This window comes from Anoplolepis gracilipes, chromosome 6, assembly GCF_047496725.1.
Source record: "Anoplolepis gracilipes chromosome 6, ASM4749672v1, whole genome shotgun sequence".
Taxonomy (NCBI): Eukaryota; Metazoa; Arthropoda; class Insecta; order Hymenoptera; family Formicidae; genus Anoplolepis; species Anoplolepis gracilipes.
In genome coordinates this window covers 5,600,853-5,621,283 of record NC_132975.1, presented here as the reverse complement: position 1 = coordinate 5,621,283, position 20,431 = coordinate 5,600,853, and the positions used below count along the sequence as shown (strand labels likewise).

The following is a 20,431-nucleotide window of genomic DNA, read 5'->3' as shown; positions in this document are numbered from 1 at the left end:
TATGTAGGGAGAGGATTCCATCATCCTCCGCTTTTTTTTTTTTTTTTTTTTTTTTTTTTCCCTCCCTTCTTTCCCTCTTTCTCTTTTCCAATTTTTTCTTTAAGTCACAAAAAGTACGAAACTTGTAACGCTCGCGCAATTTCCGGCAGAATCTGCTTCGCATTTCGTTCGCCAAGAGAAATTTTGTCTCGACGGAACTCATTTCTAGAACTGTCATCGGGTCCATGATTCATATTTATGGGTGAAGATTAAACTCGGCCGAATATAGCCACCGGTTGAATTCGAAGAATACCATCTCACTTTTCAGCCATTGAAAATTTCGCGGTAATTATAGACTTATGACTATTTTAGCTGAAAGTCACAGAATACGTATTTTCGTACTTATAACGTGAGATTGGAATGTGATTGGAAATAACCACGAAAACTTTCACTAATATCTTTTTGTTATTTTTTTAAATCAAATCTCCAATCGTATGATTTTTATATTTATTATTTTAATAATTATTTTTTTAAATTATATATTTTTATTTGATTTTATTATTTCGCATCGTTAAAGCTGGTTCTCTGAAAGCTGTTGATTTAATATTTAAACATTAATTATTAATATGTCAACAGTTTTATTAAGAAAATAATTGAATACGAATATTTATTAAAATATTCATAAATATAATACATAAAATAATTCTGTAAATTTGAATCGTTTTACATAAATCGAACGTTCGTGTTTGTACTTTGTCACATTATCTTTTAAATAAAACATAGTAACCGGTTTCAAAACAGATTTGCGATATTGAACGATCGAGAGAAGGAGTCATAATTATTTTCGTATTTATCCTCCAGGGTCTCTTTCTAAGACCCTTTCCGAGAGTCTCGAGTGGTATACGAGAACATCGGCGGTAAAAGACTACCAGTTCTTCTAGAGCGTCTCTCAAGCAGTCGAACATCTGTCGGAGTGGCTTCTTTGCCCCTACAACACTCGGAATAGCGTGGTGTGGGGCGTGACAAACTATAGATTATTGAAGGGTACGAAAATATTCTTCGTTTTCCTGAAGGAAAGATTAAAATTTTTCCTCCGTTTATATTTGTCTCGAAGAGATTTACCCCCGAGCGTGGTGAGTTTCTTGATTTTGTACTTTTTTTTTTATTCCCGAATCCCAGGATGCAGATTTGCAACTGATTATGATTTATATTTCATTTCTTTTTGACATTACCGAAGCTACAAATGTTATAGTTTGAAAAATTTGATTTTAATTAAAAAAAAATTTTTTTAACCAACTAAAAGAGTTAATTTTTCTGAAATTAAAAAATATTATTCACTTTAAATTAGAAGAATTACGTTTAAGAGGGTAAGACGAGCGAAAGGGTGGACGTAGCGCCAACTCTATCCTAAATGGAGGATCAGATTTGTTTCCCTTTCGACGATCGATCACTGGCTAATGTCGTGATAGGAGAGATCAAGGACATAATGGTACCCAGCGGACAAGCTCGATAAGACATTGCTGCCTCACGGCAAGGTTTCGTGCACGTGGTATATAGACTCTCGCCTCACCTTTTTGCTCGTTGAGGTTAGAACGAGCACGGCGGTGGGCTAATCCTATTGTAAGGGGTATAATTGGATCCGTCCACCCCTGTCCACTTCATTCCTTTCCCCTTGTAACCCCTGCGCGGAACAATCTAGCCCAGTGCCAACTCGTCTTTCGCCAGAACTACTTAGCCCTTTGTCTAATCCGCCTCTCGTCCCTCGTAACTTCGTTATACGACCTTTCGACCATGTGTAAAAGGCTGCGCGCGAAAAGCGGGCATCTTGCTGAAAAATCAATTCTATCCGTTGAAGTAAACTGCCTTCTTGAGCACATCTTGGGTCATTTTATAGGTAATTTTATTACCGTTATATTTTGTAACACTCTGACACCTTTATTTTGTTTGACAAAAAAATTTTATTAACAAAATCTATTATAAAATATTCTAGGGATTTTTTAAATTCATTTCTATCAGTTAATTGGCAGCAATTTAATATTATTATTTATTGTTACTTAAATATTATTTTTTTTTTTTTTTTAAATTAATCTTAGATTTTAACTTTTATTGTAATATTTGCCATATTACTTGTGACAGATTTAATTTTATTTTAGCTAATTAGCAGGGAACAGATAATGACTTTATGTTATTAATAATAATGTAATTATATTACTTTAGCTTAATGAGGGAAGCCGATTAATCAGTTAATAATATTGTATGTAATGAAATTGATAGAAAAAAATTCTGTTTTAAATAAGAACTATTCTGCTTAAGTAATTACATAGAAACCATATATTCATTTGGACTATAACGAGGATTCTACCTTATGATTATGGTACTGATATAAAAATCCCTTAATTTGATTACTTTCGATACCAGCTTGTTTCTTTCTATATTTTTTAGCATTTTTCAAAGACCGCCCATGATGTTTGGGATCCACTATAATGGATGGACAGCGGGGAATTATCTAATGAGGATCCTTAACCCTAAAATAGCATTCAACTCTACACACACTATAAAGATAGTTTAAGCCGCTTCCTTATACCGTGTCCGATTCGCCTAATCTTATGTAACCGCATTTACGATTTATCGTGACGCCTGTATCATACTTCCCTAATTTCTGTATTATGTCAAACAACCATTTTTTTATATTAAATTAAAATGAAATAATTTTTTAAAAATTAAAATAATTTTTCCTCTTATGATATATATGTTTATATATATATATATATATATAAACTTAACTAAATTTTTTATTGATTATACATGTTTTCTGTTTCACAGAGAGATGGAAAAAATAATTTATTTAAATAAAATTCCATTAAAGAAAATACCGACTGGTGTGAAACGTATTTATGTATTATTCGCGGTGATAGTTTAATCTATTTAGCCGATAATTTACAAGGGATACACGCAAAAGCTGAATGAAGTAATTATAACTTCTCTTATACATTCTTAATTTTTTAGTTACGTTGCGATTGGGTTTAATCGATAATTACAGTTCGTTGGCAGCGTACAAGCGTAAATTTTCTTTTTGTAGCACGATAGAGAGAAAACTGTCGATTGATGTGGATAACGTTAGATTATTATACCAATCGAGGGGCGAACGAACGTACCGATTAGCCGCGGGTCCGTACGTTTACGTATAAATTATTCGTCACTGCTATAATTATTTATACGTCGGCCGTGCGTGTCGCTTCCACGAAGCCTGATTTGAATATTTCGAAAGTGGTCTTTCGTTTAGACATTGCGGACACCTTGTTATTAAAGCTACACGTTCGTCCGTTGCGGGAATAAAAAGGGGTTAACACGCGGAATAAATTACAGAGTACATGTGGATCTTTGTATCCGCTATGTAAAGAATTTAAATTGTTCTATTGCAAGCAGTAGCTTTCGCAATTGAAATCTCCGTTACGACATTTGACATGAAACGACCAACGGTGATTAAATTCTCAATTTATCTTTTATACTCGTTCGTTACTTTGGAATAGTGCATAAAGTTGATGATGATTATAATTTTATTTTAATACTTTGCGATTAAATAAATTGCAGACAAGCCGTTTTATTTTGCGATTTTATCGCGCCAGGCTTTTTGAAGATTGTCTGCATAGAATTTCTATTATTGCCTAATATTTATAATAATACAAAGACATTTATGTGCTGTTTCGGAGGGGCAGGGGAAAAGTTGAGTGAAATTAGAAAAATTAAAAATTCAAAAGCGATACGAAACACGTTTCAAGAATATTCGTAATATATTTCACACGCCGGACACTTGCCAGCTTTATGCAAATTTTCACTTTACTTTGCGGTTATTAATTAAATATTTATGGTTAACTGGGCGGGCACTATATCGTTGACTGTCACGCTTATGCTGTTTATTCTGTGTTGTGTCCACGACGAATATTAAAATTTTTTTTCCACGATAATCGGAAATTTGTAGCCGGTAAGAGAAATGGTTTTCGCGTTTTTGTTATCGACGAGCGAAATCACTTAGTATAAGGCAATATCGATAACAAGCTACAATATCCTTGCCAAACGAGCAAGATTATTTTTTTATAGCATAAAATCTGTATATAATCTGTGTATAATATTTTTTTCTCCAGTTTGCGCATTCTTTTCGTACTTTCCATTATTTACGAAATAATTTTTCATTTTTATTTGATTTAATATCATAATTAAAATTTTTTAAACTATAAAATACAAAATGTATATATCGTATTAGAAAAAATTGTAAAATGTTTATCGTGTCAATAAAATTAGTATTAGAGAATGCCATCTTAACTGTATACTATTATTATATTAAATTTTTAAGCGTGTACATGTATATTTGAAGATGGAAACCGTTAATTCTCGTATTCTCGCTATTTTATGAGTAAGATGAAAATGTAAAAGAATATACACGATAGAAATGATAACTACACGATCTTACTAGACAAAAAAGGGAATGTAATACATATCTTGCGATGCTTATCTTCATGAGTCAGAAAGGCGCTCGTTTATATTAATTAGCTATGAACTTACTCGACTTCTTTCTTTATCCAGATTGCTGTTAAATGAACTGTACGTATATCTCAATAGGCAATATAAAGATTTTCTAGAGTCGTGGATTCAATGAATTCTACTAACCGTAAATTTATGTGAATTAATGTATAAGTTTTCTCTTCTTATATAAAAGAGAGAGAATTCAATTTTCATATATTATATTGATTACATATATATTTATTACGTTACAGGTTTACATCATTTGCTTTGCGGTAAAAAAAGAAAATAATAATTTAATATAAACGAACTCGCGTAAAAACGTTCAAATGGAGAAAATCTGATGCAAGAGACTTAATTGCCATTCCACGGATTAACGTACGTGTGCACACGTGTGCACGTCAGAAAACGCGAAGGCTACCGCATCGCGTTTTTATTACTGTTATTTGTCTGTCCGGTATAATCTCGGGATAACACGGCCCCGAAGGATTAAATTCAGGTTGGCTCCTCACCCACAAGGTCGGTCTCATTTCATACTGTCGCTCTCATATCCATTTAAGTCTGCCAGTTTCAAACAGTGGTTCCCATCGCGTGACAGCTACGGCATTAAAATGTTTGAATACATAAACTCTACAAATCATAATACGCAGTCTTGTAGATTTCTATTAATCTTGCCGAAATCTGACTCAAATGTGATTATACTTACATAAATAAAAAAAAAAAAAAAAAAATATGAAATATATGTATATTTATATATTAATATTGTATGTTTAATGATAATTATAATGGTAATATAAAATGACACGATGAAATAATGAAGATTCGCAGCTTTTAAGAATGGCTCGATTGAAACATTGGTATAAATTAATATCAATTCGACCATAACTTTTAAAATATGTTAATTCTGAAATGAATTTTTTTTCCCCCGAAGAAAAGTTATTCTCGACTGAGGTTTAATGATAGCTAAAAGAAGGGTAGATGAGATCGTAAAAATAAGGGATGACTGCATAGCTGGCGATGCTCCGTTACGATAAAGAGAAGAGTTTAGTGACTTTCGTCAATGGCGTCTTGGCGTCTCGCGGACGTGGAAGATAACCTTCTCGGAGAAAGTTCCTTCATTAGCCGTGTAATTGCGTCGTTCTGGATTAAAGGCGTGTGTACACTTTGAGGTTGAGACAACGCGCGGTGGTTAGGTTCCTTCGTCGCGAAGACGTCATTGTTGTACGGAACGAAAGAGAAACTTTAAACGAGCTGCCTGTCGCGTCACAATGTCTCGAGTCGCCGTTTAATAACGCATGCAATTACGCTGCAATTTGCTTTCCATATTTACTGTAATGCAGGAAAATCATGGCTAACCTCTCTCTGTCGGACCTGTGCGTTTTGCCCGGCATATGTCGCCTTTTGCTCGTTAAATGTAATTAGCGAGACTATTTTTATCTCTTATTCACCAAACGCAATTTAGGCTCGCTCTTTCACGCGGCGCAAGAATATAAATTTTTAACGTGACTCATTAAAATAGTAATTTAATTATTCGCGAATCGTGCGAAAGCATTGCTAGGAATTCTGTTTTTCAGCAAAAATGAATTCGCCATTGCCGAAATTTTTCTACGGATGAAATTGAATTTTAATTATTTAGTCGGTGTAATTTTAACTATAATTATAATCTTTATAGAAGAGTATGGCTCTTTGTGATTTATTTGTGATCATTATTAAAATTTTGCAACGATAGAAGATGCAGAGATATCGCATCGACGATATATTTGGAATGAAGCTAAGGAACAATAACTGAAAATCCGCGAAATAACTTGATTTCATGAAAGTCGAATTTTTTATTTTTGCAATATTGGAGATTCTTGCGTTGAACAGTTTATTATTTTATTTCGGGCTGCGCTTGATTTTTATTTCGTACATGTCGGAGAAGAGGAGTTTCGTTTTATAACTTTTCCGATATAGAACGGATGGTCAATCTGCGAGAATGAAATGTTTTTAATTTCGAACATGTTACTACGGAATGGAAAATTGCTTTTGATAATCTATCATATATGAAGGCTGGATAAAATAGCAAAAACATTTGTGAAATTTTCAGAAATAGTTGGATTATCGTTTTTTTTTTTTTTTTTTTTTTTTTTTCTTTTAAGAAATGTGAAAAGCCTAAAGTAAAATCTTGCAGGAACCATGAATGGAAGCTCTATTATCTTCCACGTTTATTTGCCAAGTAAACGTTATTGTAAATATTTGTCCTTGTCATTTTGCCTTTATTTTTTCCTTGTTTTATTTAAGCTATTATTTTTTCGCGCGCAGAATAATCGAAGCGATCTTTGTTCAATATCCGATCCAACAAAAAGTTAATGAATCTCTGATCGAATCTCGGTGAGTAAAAAAGGCAGGAACGGTAGAGAGAAGTCGTCAATCTATACGGATAGTGGGCGCTGAAAAATTGTAATCGATCAAAAGAACGCACGTTTGTTTTTTTTTTTTTTTTTTTTTTTTTTCGCCGCGGTCGATCGGCGAAGATCGCCGATGGTAATGGTGTCTCTCCCTGCCGTGAGGATATCGCGGCGTGGATTTGGAACGCGGCCAGGAAGCGATAACTGGAAATCTGTCGGACAACTCGATTTCGTCGAGGGAGAAACGCCGTGGAGAAACTTGTTTACCGCGCTGATAATGGTATTCCGACCGGTGCATCGCCGGCGGTCGTGTTCCACCGACACTGTTAATGGACTTACGACGAATCGCAGGGATTTACACGGCATTACAAACGCGTTTGCGACTAATCTCTCTTCGCGTGTGAGACCGGTCGGTCTGCCGTTGACAGTAGTGCCTCTCGCTCCGATCGCGCGCCCGCGCGTTACTCTATCTGCGGTCTCGGAAGCAATTTTCGCCTAGATTAGCGGTTTCAATCGTGTAACGTCATTTTCAATCAGCGACGCCATAGAGATCTCGAGATTGCCCTAGCACAGTTGATAGTTCGTAGTTTGAGTTAATTCATTTTTAAGAAAAATCTTTCAAAAATAATGTGTACTAAAAAGTAGAGATGCGTAGAAATATAGACTGATGCCTCGCGATATCATGGATGGAAACGTAATTGACTCTCTTATGATGCATCTTATCTTCAAGCAATTTAATCTTGGATATATCAATTAAATCGTTTATTCAATTCAAGGTAACGATGTAGTAATTAATTAAACGTAACGTAAATATGTATCAAATACATTACGCAAAAAAATTAAACGCCACTTTCTTTTATATAAAAGAAGGTCGATTTTCAAATAGTTGCAAATTGCTTAAAAATAATCGGAATAAGCTTAATAAAAAAGCATTTCAAAGCATTTGAAGTTTCTAGTTTTAGTATCTTCAAATGAATTTCAATTCTTTCGTTATAAAATTAAAATTAATAATCATTACAAAAGCAATTTAAAGGGAAAAGTTAACACTTTAAAATGCGATTATTGTTTTGTTAATCATTATTCATTTTTAAAATGTAATTATTACTTAAAAATCAAAGTAAAAATTGCACTTTTATCTTTTTTTATTTAAATTAATCAAAGTTTACGAAAAAACGCTAAAATTTTCATGAACTCTACAACATTTACAAGTAAAAAACATTCTAGTTTTTTGTACAAAAGGCCAAAGTGTTAAGTTTTTTTCTGTACATTTTAAAAACTTAAATTAATGATTATTGTACGATCATTTCTTCACTAGTTATAAGCGTTCAAAGCCAATAGCTCGATTTTGCTTTAATAATGAATATCTTGCCGAAAAAAAGTCATAAAACATTCGTTAAAAAAGGAAATTAAAGCTAAAACTCTGCTCTTTAACACGCAATTAATGAAATCGTGCTAGGATTTCTTTTTAATTCGATATTCTTGGACAAACTTTTGAAAAATTTGTTGAATAGGACAGACGTGGCTTTCTTAAAATGTAATTTTGTAACGAATAAAAGGAATTGAAATTCATTTTAAAGATTCTAAAACTAGAAACTTCAAGCTTTGAAACGCTGTTTTATTGATCTTGTTCTGATTATTTTTAAGGAGGTTGGAACTTAAATTTTTTTTGCGTAGTGTATATTATAATTCTTAAAATAGTTTATAAATATAATACTTTGTAAAACACGCACGCAGTAATTTAAAATTGAATTGTTTGCGTAAAACTTTATTAGAAGCATTATTTCGCGAAAGCGGTTCGTAATGACGTGAATTTTTCTCGAGACATGTACATAAGTGTCTTACGTATATCCATTTGAGGCGCGTCCGGATCGATAAATTTTTCTGACGTAAACGTGGTCCTCGAGCGGACGAGGCATTAAGTTTGCTGCGTCGTTTATCTGATCCTAAACGACGTCGACGTCGTATTGTATCACCAGGAGCGGTAGTTTCTACGATCGAGTAATTTGCTTGCATAATGCGATGCCTACGCAACGCCCACGCATTGGCCGCGGGTTGAGAACCCTCGTGCACTTTATACCAGCTATTAGTGATAATTTGTTGGATCGACGATGGGGCACGATCAAATACGATTACGCGCACAAATGTGTAATAGCTTCACAGGAACGTGCAAAATCGTCGGAAAATTTTGCCACGCGATAACACGAAAATCAATTATCTTTGGAAATGTTTAATTTCGTAATTCTTAAAGATAACGATTACATCGTTTTTAAATCCGCTTAATAAAAAATGACATTTTTAACAAAAAAATGTAGCTTAACATTTTATATTAATTAAAAATAGTGCTCTAGACGAAACAGCTGTAAAAGTGCGCAGTTTCTCTGACGCGGTTTATTTTTATCACACCACAACGAGTATATGTTCACTTTGTGCGACGAGTAATGACTTTGTTATGGTGAAAATTATGACGAGAATCTCTCTGTGCCGTCGCGCAGCCGGCAAGAAATTATTTTCTTACAACGCCTTCCACGAACCGCGCGAGTCCTTAAAGTTCTTAGGGCTTCATTCCCCCTAAAGGCCGTAAGAGGAATCGTACGTACCTTTTGCGGCGCTTGTTCTTACTTAACGAGATGCGTGTTTCTCGCGTTGGGGATATAACCGGCCGTGCTTTTCTTACCATCGGCGAACGTTGTTTTGCGACTCGCAAGGTCACGCGAGTTCCAGCACCGAAAAATGTCCGACAATAAAACGCACGATTCTCGAAGCCAGTCGAGCCGTCATTAAGTATGCTGTGACCATTTTTGTTCCTGTCGTTCGTTACGAAGGAAAATATCGCAAGATTAGTTGAGACACAGGCTAAACAACTTTATTTTATTATATTTTCAATATATAAATATAATGTATGTATGTGTGTGTGTGAAATAAAATAAAAAGCATTAAATACAATGCATTAATTACGTGAAAAAGATTTGTACAGTGCATTATTTTAGAGAATTGTATTTTATGAAAATATTATATTTTTTTGAAGAAAAAAAAAAAAAATGACACTTTTTCGTTATAGTGTTACATTTTTTTATTTTGCTACTCACATCTTTTTTTATTATATGCTGCCGTTATTATTTTTGTTATCGGAATATTATTATCATTGTTATCGGTGTATTGTTATAATGACCTTAATTACACGCGCGCTACGTGGACATATACTACGGGACGAGCATTGTTAACAATCGAAAATACAATCGAATATTCCCATTAAATGTCAGCCAATTATCGCGATAATATTGTTTCGCCGGTGGAATAAAGCGAATTTTCAATCGGTAGCATGTGCTTATAAGCCGATGCAACGTGAAAGGTAAATCGCGCGCGGATTATCCAGATAAATTAAGCCGAACTATGTATTGATTTCGATTACTTGACATTGGTTATTCGATGAGCGAATCGGGCAAATTACGCAAAACTTCTACAACTGTGGCATTCGAGCGTACGAACGAATCAGGAGTCAATCCTTTATTTTCTATGAGAAGCGGAAAGGAGAGACGCGCCACCGCGATCGCTTGAGTTCGCGTTTATCGCTCTTTCCACGACAAAGTTTGAATATTCAGCGGTTTCAACGCGAAGGGAGAATTGCGAACGAGAGCGAGAGAGAAAGAGAATGAGAGAAGGAGGGTGACCCCCGGTAGAAAGCGCCTCGGTATAAGGAGGATAAGCTGGGCTGAATCTGGTATACATCCTCCGGTTTAGCAATTAGCATCTTGTATTTCGGATCCGATGTTTCCGCGGTCGCGGATCCGCAGGAAGAAACCAACTGAGTCATGATGTTGCCCTTACCTCCCTGGGCCCTACCTACCCTTGCTTGGGCAGACGATGTATAAATGTTATTGCATTCGCGCGCAAGCCTTCGACCAACCAACCAACCAACCAACCAACCAACCAACCAACCAACCAACCAACCAACCAACCAACCAACCAACCAGCCAGCCAGCCAGCCAGCCAACCCGCTCCTGCTCGTAATTTAATGGAATTATTCGTCGGAGTTACACGCCGTTTTATGCTCGCGTTGAAGGCGCCCGCCGCTCGTGCTCGCACGCCGGCATAAATATGTATATGCAAATGCGATGGCGAATAAAATGAAGAAAATATGGAATGATAACGCGCGACGCGCGTTTGCAAATTGTGTCAGCGCATCCGGAGAACCGCGCATTTTTTCGATAACTCGTTCGCCTTGGTTATCATATTTTTCCGCTTCATCTTTTCCCTCAGGGATTATCCGATACTACAACGAAATAAATAACAGGATATATTCAATAATGGATTTATAAACGGAGATAAATGAATAAAAATAAAAATATATAAATTTGATTTGTATGTAATTTGCATCTAAATCTGTCATTGGATTTCTTTCGTTTTTTTCTTTTTTTTTTCTTTTCAAGAGCACGTTGGATAATTTTTTTGCATTATTACTATTTATATTTATATTTACATTTTATCGAGTTAAAATACTTTTTTCAAGAAAATTAGCAAGTCTCGCGATTCGCTTGACATTTCTCATTTTCATGCACCTTTACTTTTTACGTGATCGGCATAAGAGATCGAATGTAGCGTTCTTGCTATTCTCTCCGCGTTTAGAACTTTAAAGGATACATTTATCGGAGCAATACGCTCGAACGGGCTCGGGCTCATTACACGCTCAGTCACTTTTTACAATCCGATAGAAAACGCGCGCATCGCACAGCGATCGGAAAGTCAATATCGCCGAAAATCCGTGACATTTTACCTGCTGTGATAGAATCGATTCTTCGCCGTGCGCGACAAACGTGCATTTTCGACACACATTCGTCCGGGAATACCGATGTAGACGGAACTCGGCAGAACCCCGGGAGAGGAAAAGGTGGCGGTCCCGGCTTTTCGTCGCGATCTACGGCCTCATTTCCATGAATTTGAAATTACACGCGGCCATGTCACGAGCGTTCATGCCGCACATGGTGTAGGTAGACACTCCACGTTTAGATACAGACACGCAAACTTGCATAGAGCCAGCAGTCAGTTGGAGGCGTGTTCAAAGTCCCTTTTAGCGGTGCTTTCAACGCTTTTTCCACGGAAGCTCGCCTGCTCAAATATTAAAATAAGCGAGCGAGAGAAAGAGCGAGAAGTGGAAACACGCGCGGGCTTACAAAAGAGATTTTCCACTTTGCCTTGGTGGGGCAAACCCGCTGAAACTTGGACGGAGGAGAAAAGGGCTGCCGGAATACGCCAAGATGCTTGTTCACTCCTTCTCTTCATTCGTGCGAGAAAAGTTTTCGCTCTCTTTCCGTTTCCTCTACAAGAAGGCATATTTATCTAGACGCAGGAGGTGCCGATGTCCTCACTACGCCGATTGCATTCTTTAGTCTTGCAGTAAAGAGAAGAGATGTGGTAGGACGTTCACGTGGAGAGAGAGCTGTTGAAATCTGATCGCGACATAGTTACTATCGTGCGACGTATCGTGTAACCTGAATTGTAATTTTTTTTTTTTTAGGATAGCTTTGGATTTTATTAACTTTGTATTGCATGCATTTTTAACCCTTTGAATCACAGCGGGTCACCCAGAGACCCACTTTTTTTTTCCTAGGTTTTTATTGTTTTAACTACCTTTTTATCAACAAATACCGGATTTTTTGTTTCCACAGAGTCTCTAGAACATCAATAAGTGTAAAAAAATATCAACAGTCATTAATTGTTAATTGCAAAAATACCATATATAAACAAACAGTCAAAATTAGTACTTTTTTACGAAAAAATGCATTTTCTACTAATCTATTATGACAATAAATACGGCAATTTTTTCATAATCTTAGTACACTCTAAAGTATTTTTCAGAATTTTTTTAGAATTTTCCATCATGTTGTTTTTGTTAAATCCTCCTTTTCTTGATAAAAAACAATATTTTCTGTTCTAAATTAAAAGTAACAGTATTCTGTTTTGAATTTTTTCTCTGAAGGTTTTTTCAGATCGCAGAATCTGAATCTAAAGGAAAGAAAATTTAATTTCCAAAATTTAATATAGGGATTCAATATGACGGAAGTAAAATTTCGTCTGCCATATTGGATCCGCTATCTTGAATTAATCAGCGACCCCAAAAACCCTTATTTGCCAAATTTTAGAAAATACTGACAATTAGAAAAATTCGTGACTCAAAGGGTTAATGCTAAAATAAAATCCTGTAATAATTACGAGGCGAGAAAATTTTGGAAAAAATGTTTGATAAGGGAAAAAAACATAAAAAAAATAAAAAGAAAAATTTGGATTTTTATTCTCAAATTAACATTAGTTGTATTATTATTATTGTTATTATTATTATTATTATTGCAATTATGACATTTCTAGAAAAAATATCTCTTTGATAAGCAGTGAAAGTTTTATTTCAGATTTTCTTTCATATGCAAACAATCGCAAAATGTATTTGTTTCATTGCACTGTAACAAATTAATTTAATACGTACGAAAGAGATGTATCGTACATGAACAAATTATTTGATTGTTGATTTTTCTTTTGTTACAGGTACGTTTACCGCATTTCTCTCTCAGCGATACGATACAACACCTGTTTAGCGATTGCGCTATTCTTACTTCAATAATGTATGTATCTTACTTCAATTATATATGTATCCTTCCGCGCGTACACTGTGTCGCTATTAATAATGAATGAAGTTGTTGCGTATACACTTTGTTCTGTTCATTGAAAATTCACGCATTTTTCTGTTAGATATATTAACTCCTCCGTCTACGTACTTTATCCGTCCGAATTAACATGCATGTCTTAGCGTATTCTTGTATTCTGTCTTTTACATTTACTACTCGGCGTTTATGGGATATAATGATATTTCGCCCGCGTTTTACCTTAAAAGTACCTACCTATAATTTTACTTTGTTCGTGAACCGGAGTTATTGGAATTATTCGCTCAGTCGAGACAGAATTAATTTCTACGACAGGCAATTTCTGCAGAAGACAGATTATTGGTCGCATCGTGGCGATACGCCTTTCAATGCATTGAACTTCAGATTCGCTTGCGCACACGCAAAATTAGAAATCAGATAATTAATATTAGCTGACAAGAGGAAATTGTTCGTCGGGGAAATAAAATTTTTATCATTACACAGTATTGTTCTGCGAGATTCCTCAATTTATCTTGAATGAAATAGATTATTTTTTCAATTTTGTATGCGTTTTTTTTCTTTTTTTTTTTCAATTTACGCTTATTTTTTTTCTTGACATCGCGTCGAGTGAAATTAAAGTCGGCGGAAAATAAGCAGGTGGAATGCGCGTAATAGAAAGACATCGCGAGGTGGATGGTCCGGATGGAGGTTAAAAAGCGAGATAGGAAAGATTATAAGTGTCGCGTTTCATTTGCCATTCTCTTTTCCCTCTTTGTCGCACCGAAGAACGGGCTTTTTACTCTCGAGTCCCGGTTCTTACGGTAATATCCCTAACAGAGTCTTTTCCTTGGCACTCGTGCCCCATCGCAGCGTCCGTCGTTAAATAGATCGACTGTAAAAAAAAGGACGATTACATTTAAATTGAAGTCGGCAAAAATTAAGATAAAACGCGCATAACCGCGAGACGAAGCTCGTTGTTCGTCGTTATTGTTATTCGAGACCTTTGCTCCTCGCGATAATCGCGGTGAACTCTCGATGATAAGAGCGAAACTTATCATACAATTTGTCCTCTCGCTTCTTTAATCGCGCAATATATTCGACAATTCTATGCGACACATATTTTAATTTTAAAGAAATAACATGCTCTTAATAAACGCATATTTTGATGTACACATATATGGCCGAGAGACAAGAAATAGATTCATAATTTTAGAAAGTCACATTTTTCCATCAATTGATGACGAGACGATATTGCCGCTACGTCATCTATTTATTCGTTGGAAAAGAAAAAGTTACAGAAAAATAAGTCGGCCGTGATGTCGTCTCGTGCGATTCAACGCGTGCGGGCAGATATTGTTTTTTTTTCTACGTGTTAGTTCGCCTCACGTTGGAAAACAAATCATCGTTGGAGTACCGAAAATATTTATATGCCCTCACTGTACGCGACACCGCTCGTTTGGTAAACACCTAAATCGGCCAAATAAACGTCAACGGAAACATAACACTCAGTACTCGGCGTGCTGCCGTGGGAGATGGTCTTCTCCGGTTACTATTTAGATATTGCTTTTATCTGAAATTTTCTCTTTTCGTTGCGACCTGGTGTGTGGCCATTATTCCACCTTCTCGTTTCCGTTCATCTTTTTTTTTTTTTAATGAGTAGGTATGTATATGGTAGAAAAATATTGATAGAAATATGCTGTAATTAAAAACTCTAGTGAATATTTCGAGAACGTTGAAGTCATTATAATTCTCCTGATATCTCTCTTATCTATTTGAAGACCGAATTTCTTCCTTGCATGACTTTTTTCTTAGGTGTTCCATTTTGAGCACAAAGCAAGAGAAAAATATTTAATACGCGTTCCGCATTTTTCTTTTTAAAGCGCGCTCTTATTGTGATTCTCTTTACGATTCAGTGAGCGTCTCTCGTGTTTGCGCGGACCTTTTGTCGGCGAGAAAAGGGATGCGCGGGCAGACGCCGAAAGACGAGTTTTCTGGATGAAAGTCGCCGGTCGCGAAGGCTTTTACGAAAGTTTTCCTGTTTTTGTGTTTATGTGCGAAAAGCCAGTCGACTGGCCGCGAGGGTACCCCTAGATATGCTGGTCGTATCTTTCCGGCAGTAAATATAAAGATTATCTAGCTTGTTCAATGCAGGCAGGCGGGCGCTTATAGGAAGGGGGCGCAGGGGTTCTGATAGAAGGCTAAGTGCATTTGGCCAGCTTCCAGCCGAACGACGAACCGTACACGCGGCTTTTCTGAGCGGGAAATCACCGTAGCAACCCCCCCTCCCGTCTCGTTTCGCCTCATCTCGCGCCGGGGTATCCTTGTCACCTGTCTTCTGTCTTCTTCCTTGCGACTCGCCGGTTCCCACCCTCTTATCCACCGTATTGGATACAGCGGTACTCACGTGGAAATCGCCCCAAAAATAATATATTTAATTCTGTACGACACATTACATCGTGTTAAAAATACATTCTTATACATAAAAGAAGCACGGGAGATTTGATGCAATTTAAAAGCAGGATTTTTAAATTTTGAATATATAAAAAAGTAATAATATATCCAGTTTTTAATGTCGATCTAAATTTTTAAATAAATAGCATCGTTTAGTACGCCTGTGAGAAATTTGACAAATTATTTTCTTTCAAATTGTTGGAAAACTTATTTAAAAAGATCCGATATCTCGTCACCGGAGGGAGTTGAATCTTTTTTGAATATATTTTTATTTCAAAAGGAGCAAGAGTGCAGTGGCGAGATAACACATGTTCGATACAGAATATGTGTTTGAGATAAACTCGTGGAAAAGAAGATTGAAAGCCACTGTCCTGAGACATCGTCGTAGTCTTTCTAGCGTTCAATTCCCTCAAAGTTTTCTCTCCAGTCCCCTGTCACCCCTTAAGCTAAGGTTCAAGCTCCGCTTGTCTGTCTGTGTTGGTAAAAGTTTCTGGGGATCGTATCGGAGCTTTTGTATAAACGTTCGCCATAAAGGAATCTGATAAAATTTTTCAAGATGTCTTGTGACGTGATTTAAAACATAAAATTTGTGAATTCTACAACTTGTAGATCAATATTGATTTTTTTAAACGGTTAAACGTTTAAATATAGAAGATGACTCGAGTATATCATACATATAATTCGTTTTACATTTATAAATATATTCGCGGCAAGGATTCATTACAAAGAGAATTCGCGAAAGGAAATTTTATCGTTGTAAATTATGTCGCTGCTACAGAATTAACGTGTGGAATAGGTTTCAGTGAATCACAAATTTACTATAACGAGACTAGTGCCTTTATTTCTTCTTGCTTGCGTCTATCCTGAGTGTATGTAAATTGGCTTTTGCTCCGGCGATGATAAAGCCTCCGTTTTATTTTGAGCTACAAACTCGCTTGTGTTTCGAAGCTTGCTTTGTAGTCCGGAGGACAGTCACTTTGGTATAGAGCGTCTTGTAAAAACCACTTGAGTGGCGGAACGTGAAGGCGCACTGCTGAGGGATGCGAAAAAGCTTGCTGAGACACATTAGTCTCGGCGAGGGTCAACGAGTGAAAATAAATGGCCCATTACTTGGTCGTGAGGGTACCTCTACCACGATGTCCCTGGTATACGTCTCTCTCTGCTTCGCGCTTTTCTCTCGCCTCTCTCTCTCTCTCTCTCTCTCTGTTATTCTCTTCGGTCTTGGAATTTAACGGACCGACGATATATGAGCTAGTATCGAGAATAATAGAACGTAAATACTGCGATAAAACGATAGAACCTGTTACGCCATTCTTATCCAGCCACGCATAAATCATAAATTAAAATATAGTTCGCTTGTTATTAAGCAAAAAAATACGTGCTCAATTAATCTAATTAAAAAGAACAGGAATTTGTAATACGCTATTGATAAACAAAGCGAATATTCAATAATTTTATATATCAGATTTTTTTAGATATAGTAAGTGATTCGATTCAGTAACAACTCTTACAATTAGTCATTTTTTGTTGGCCATTTTATCTGATTTTAATTTCAAAACTGTCGCGATACAAATATTTATTTATTTCAAGAGAAAATAGTATTTTTAAAAGAGTAAATATTAATTTCTTGTAGTTATTAAACATATTTTAATATTAGTATCAATTATATTTCTTTTGGGAATTTAGGGTGTCTACTTTCTGGAAAAATATGGAAAATCTGAAATTCTCAGAGATTCTTCTATAAAAATTTGGGAAAATCAGGGAAGTCTTACGGAATTTTATTCAGGTAATTTTTTTGAAAATTCTCTTTTTGATGATTTTGCTCTCAGATTGTAAAACCAGCCGTGGATGTGAAAATGACGTCTCACTTTGTGAAAAGTTACCAATTGTTGAGAGTTCTGGCTTTATTTTTAATAATTCTAGTTCTTGATAGACTAATAAAAATTTTTGGCTATTATGGCCAGGGTGTCATTTCGGTATTTATATGTTTGGTGGCAATATCTAATTTAAATATCTAATTTATTTAATACTTATTCTAATAATTTTTATGTATATGATAATATGATTTTATGTAAATATGACCAGCGTTTAATTTGGCAATTTAATTTGTTTAATGAATTAATATTTTCATAACTTTTACACGTAGAAATTTTTGTAGAATTATTGTGAAACTCCCAAGCGCATAAAATCTAGCAAAAAATGTTTAAAAAATCGTCGGTAGACAAAGTGAGACACAAGCATGAACTTGGGGTCTCAGTTTGGGAAATTTTTTTATTTAATGACGAGAGACTTTTTTTAATTTATTTATTTTAGAACATTTGCATAATTTATGAAAAACGCTAGAATTTTTAAGAATAAAGTCAGATGTCTCTCAGCAGTTAGTGAATTTCCACGAGGTGAGACGCCAGCTTCACATAAGTCCGCCAGCTAAATAAATTATGCGTTTAAAAATATTATAATTATATATATATTTTTTTTGTATATTTAATGTCTTAACATAATATTTAATATAAAGTACATATTCTTTGTCACTTTTAATGGTAAAGAAATGAAAATTTTATGCAAGTTAAAAATGCTTATTTTGTAAAAGTTATTCAGGTTTTTTAAGTACATTTATAAATCTATTACTTGAAACTTAAGAAACTCCGTGTTTTTCCTTCATATGAATGACTTAAAAACATTATAAAATGTATGTAGTAAAAAAATTTATTTTAGAGAAAGTTGTATTAAAAAAGCTTGAAAATATTTTCTTTACTTGGAATTTTGAACAAAAATGCCTGGAAAATCAGGGAATTTTTTACGAAATTTAAGTAGATATCCTGAAATTGCAAATATGTATTTTTATCTTGTCTTACAAAAATTTTTATAAAAAGGTACATCCTAATTGTATACGTTCTTGCGATTTCGATTTCGCAGTTTGCGTGGAAATCGTGCATCTGCTCGATAAGTACACTGGCCGGTTGGCGTGGCTAAAATAGAAAATTAATTGGCGATGTGAACAGACGCGTGGCCGGAATCCCTTTTGCCAGGCTTTTTCTCGACGAGATATCGGGCGAATCGATATGGCTAAAATGCCTCTGCTATGTAGCTTCTGCCGGCGACCGAATTTTCAAATTCGACTCTGATAGTTTTAAACCGATACCCATCGTGTCACGTATCGAAAAAAAATTCGGTTCAAGATTCGACTCGTCCCTCGAATATCGTATCTTGGTAACAGCGCGAATAAAACTTTGGTTTGAAAATTAACACTTTAAAAAGATTGACAATTTAAAAATTAATAAGAAAACACCAAAATTGAAATAAACTATCAATTTATTCTATTTTAATCATCGTAATCATTTTAATATTGTAAAGAGATCTCTCAAAAGAAAGAAGGGTATGTAAAACATATTGATTTTTACCCAGAAAGTGTAACGTAAGTTTTATATATTTTCTTATATTTTTTTTAGTTGCTGAATACGAAATTAGCATTTCTAAAAACGTTTCATTTTAAAGTGTTTCTTTAATTTTCAGTGAAAAAAAATTATAAAACTAAACTATAATATAAATAATTAAATAATTGCAACAAAATCGACACTAATCGAATTAATATTAAAAATGACTTATTTCGACCATTTAAGACGAATTTTGACAACTGTCCCATGGGCTTAGACCAATAAATCGGCTATTTTCGTATTCAGCAACTGAAAAACTATAAGAAAATATATATAACTTACTTTACACCTTCAATAGACATTTTTTATGACAACTTTCAAGTATATCGTTGAAAGAAAAAATATTCAGGGTCGAAATATGTGGAATTTAACATACTTGGTGTGTGATTGTAACATTGCCAAGGTTACTTGATAGCGCGAGGGGAGCCCGACTGCTACGAGTGCTTTATCTCGCTTCGAGTTGTGGCGAAATCAATGCCCGGTGGGTGAGTAACTTTCAAGTTCACGTTTACAACCCGAGTAGAACGGGAACGCACACAAACGCGATGAGAAGGAGTCGGAAGGGCGTGTGGGCGGACGGGATAGGCCTTGTCGCTACCTTAATTACGTTAGTCGCATTATGCGACGTTTCTCCCTTGTTTCGTGAGTCGCCGCCATGAGACCCTCGGGTAAACGATGCCGGCGTTAACGTCGGTATAAAGCCACTACCCCAACCCGGTCGGCTTGTACGACACCGACGAATCGACCGTGGCGTATCGTCGGTACGGCGCCGTTTTTCCCTTCAGCATTCCTCGCTCCCCTCTACCGCCCTCTCGCTTTCTTTTATCGTCTGGCGTTAATTTAATTCGGCCAGGTGCGACGTTAATTTCGCAGTGAGTTGTTCAGGGGCGTGTTTCGGACATAGCGCAGGAAGGGTGAGAGGGTAGTTTCGGACACGCGAGTAATAATTCAATTCCATACCTACGAGTGATTAGATCGAAGAGTTTAGAACACAAGAAAGTTTAAGTCAAGTTTGTTCAAGTTTGTAAGTTAC

The 20,431-nt window shown here is 35.5% G+C and overlaps 1 protein-coding gene across 7 annotated transcripts in view; it reads left to right on the top strand.

Moving 5' to 3' along the window:
* The window catches only part of LOC140666496 (uncharacterized), a 224,061-nt gene that overhangs the window by 77,502 nt on the left and 126,128 nt on the right, over positions 1-20,431 (top strand). For 2 of the 7 annotated variants that reach the window (XM_072893745.1, XM_072893746.1), the window contains exon 1: positions 13,492-15,173. The exons of 4 other annotated variants lie outside the window; for them this stretch is intronic. In XM_072893745.1, coding sequence (XP_072749846.1) covers positions 15,166-15,173 — 8 coding nt within the window. In that variant the 5' untranslated portion in view covers positions 13,492-15,165. Of the gene's footprint in view, positions 1-13,491; positions 15,174-20,431 lie in introns of those variants that run through there. One more of the 7 variants, XM_072893747.1, reaches the window with a different exon arrangement.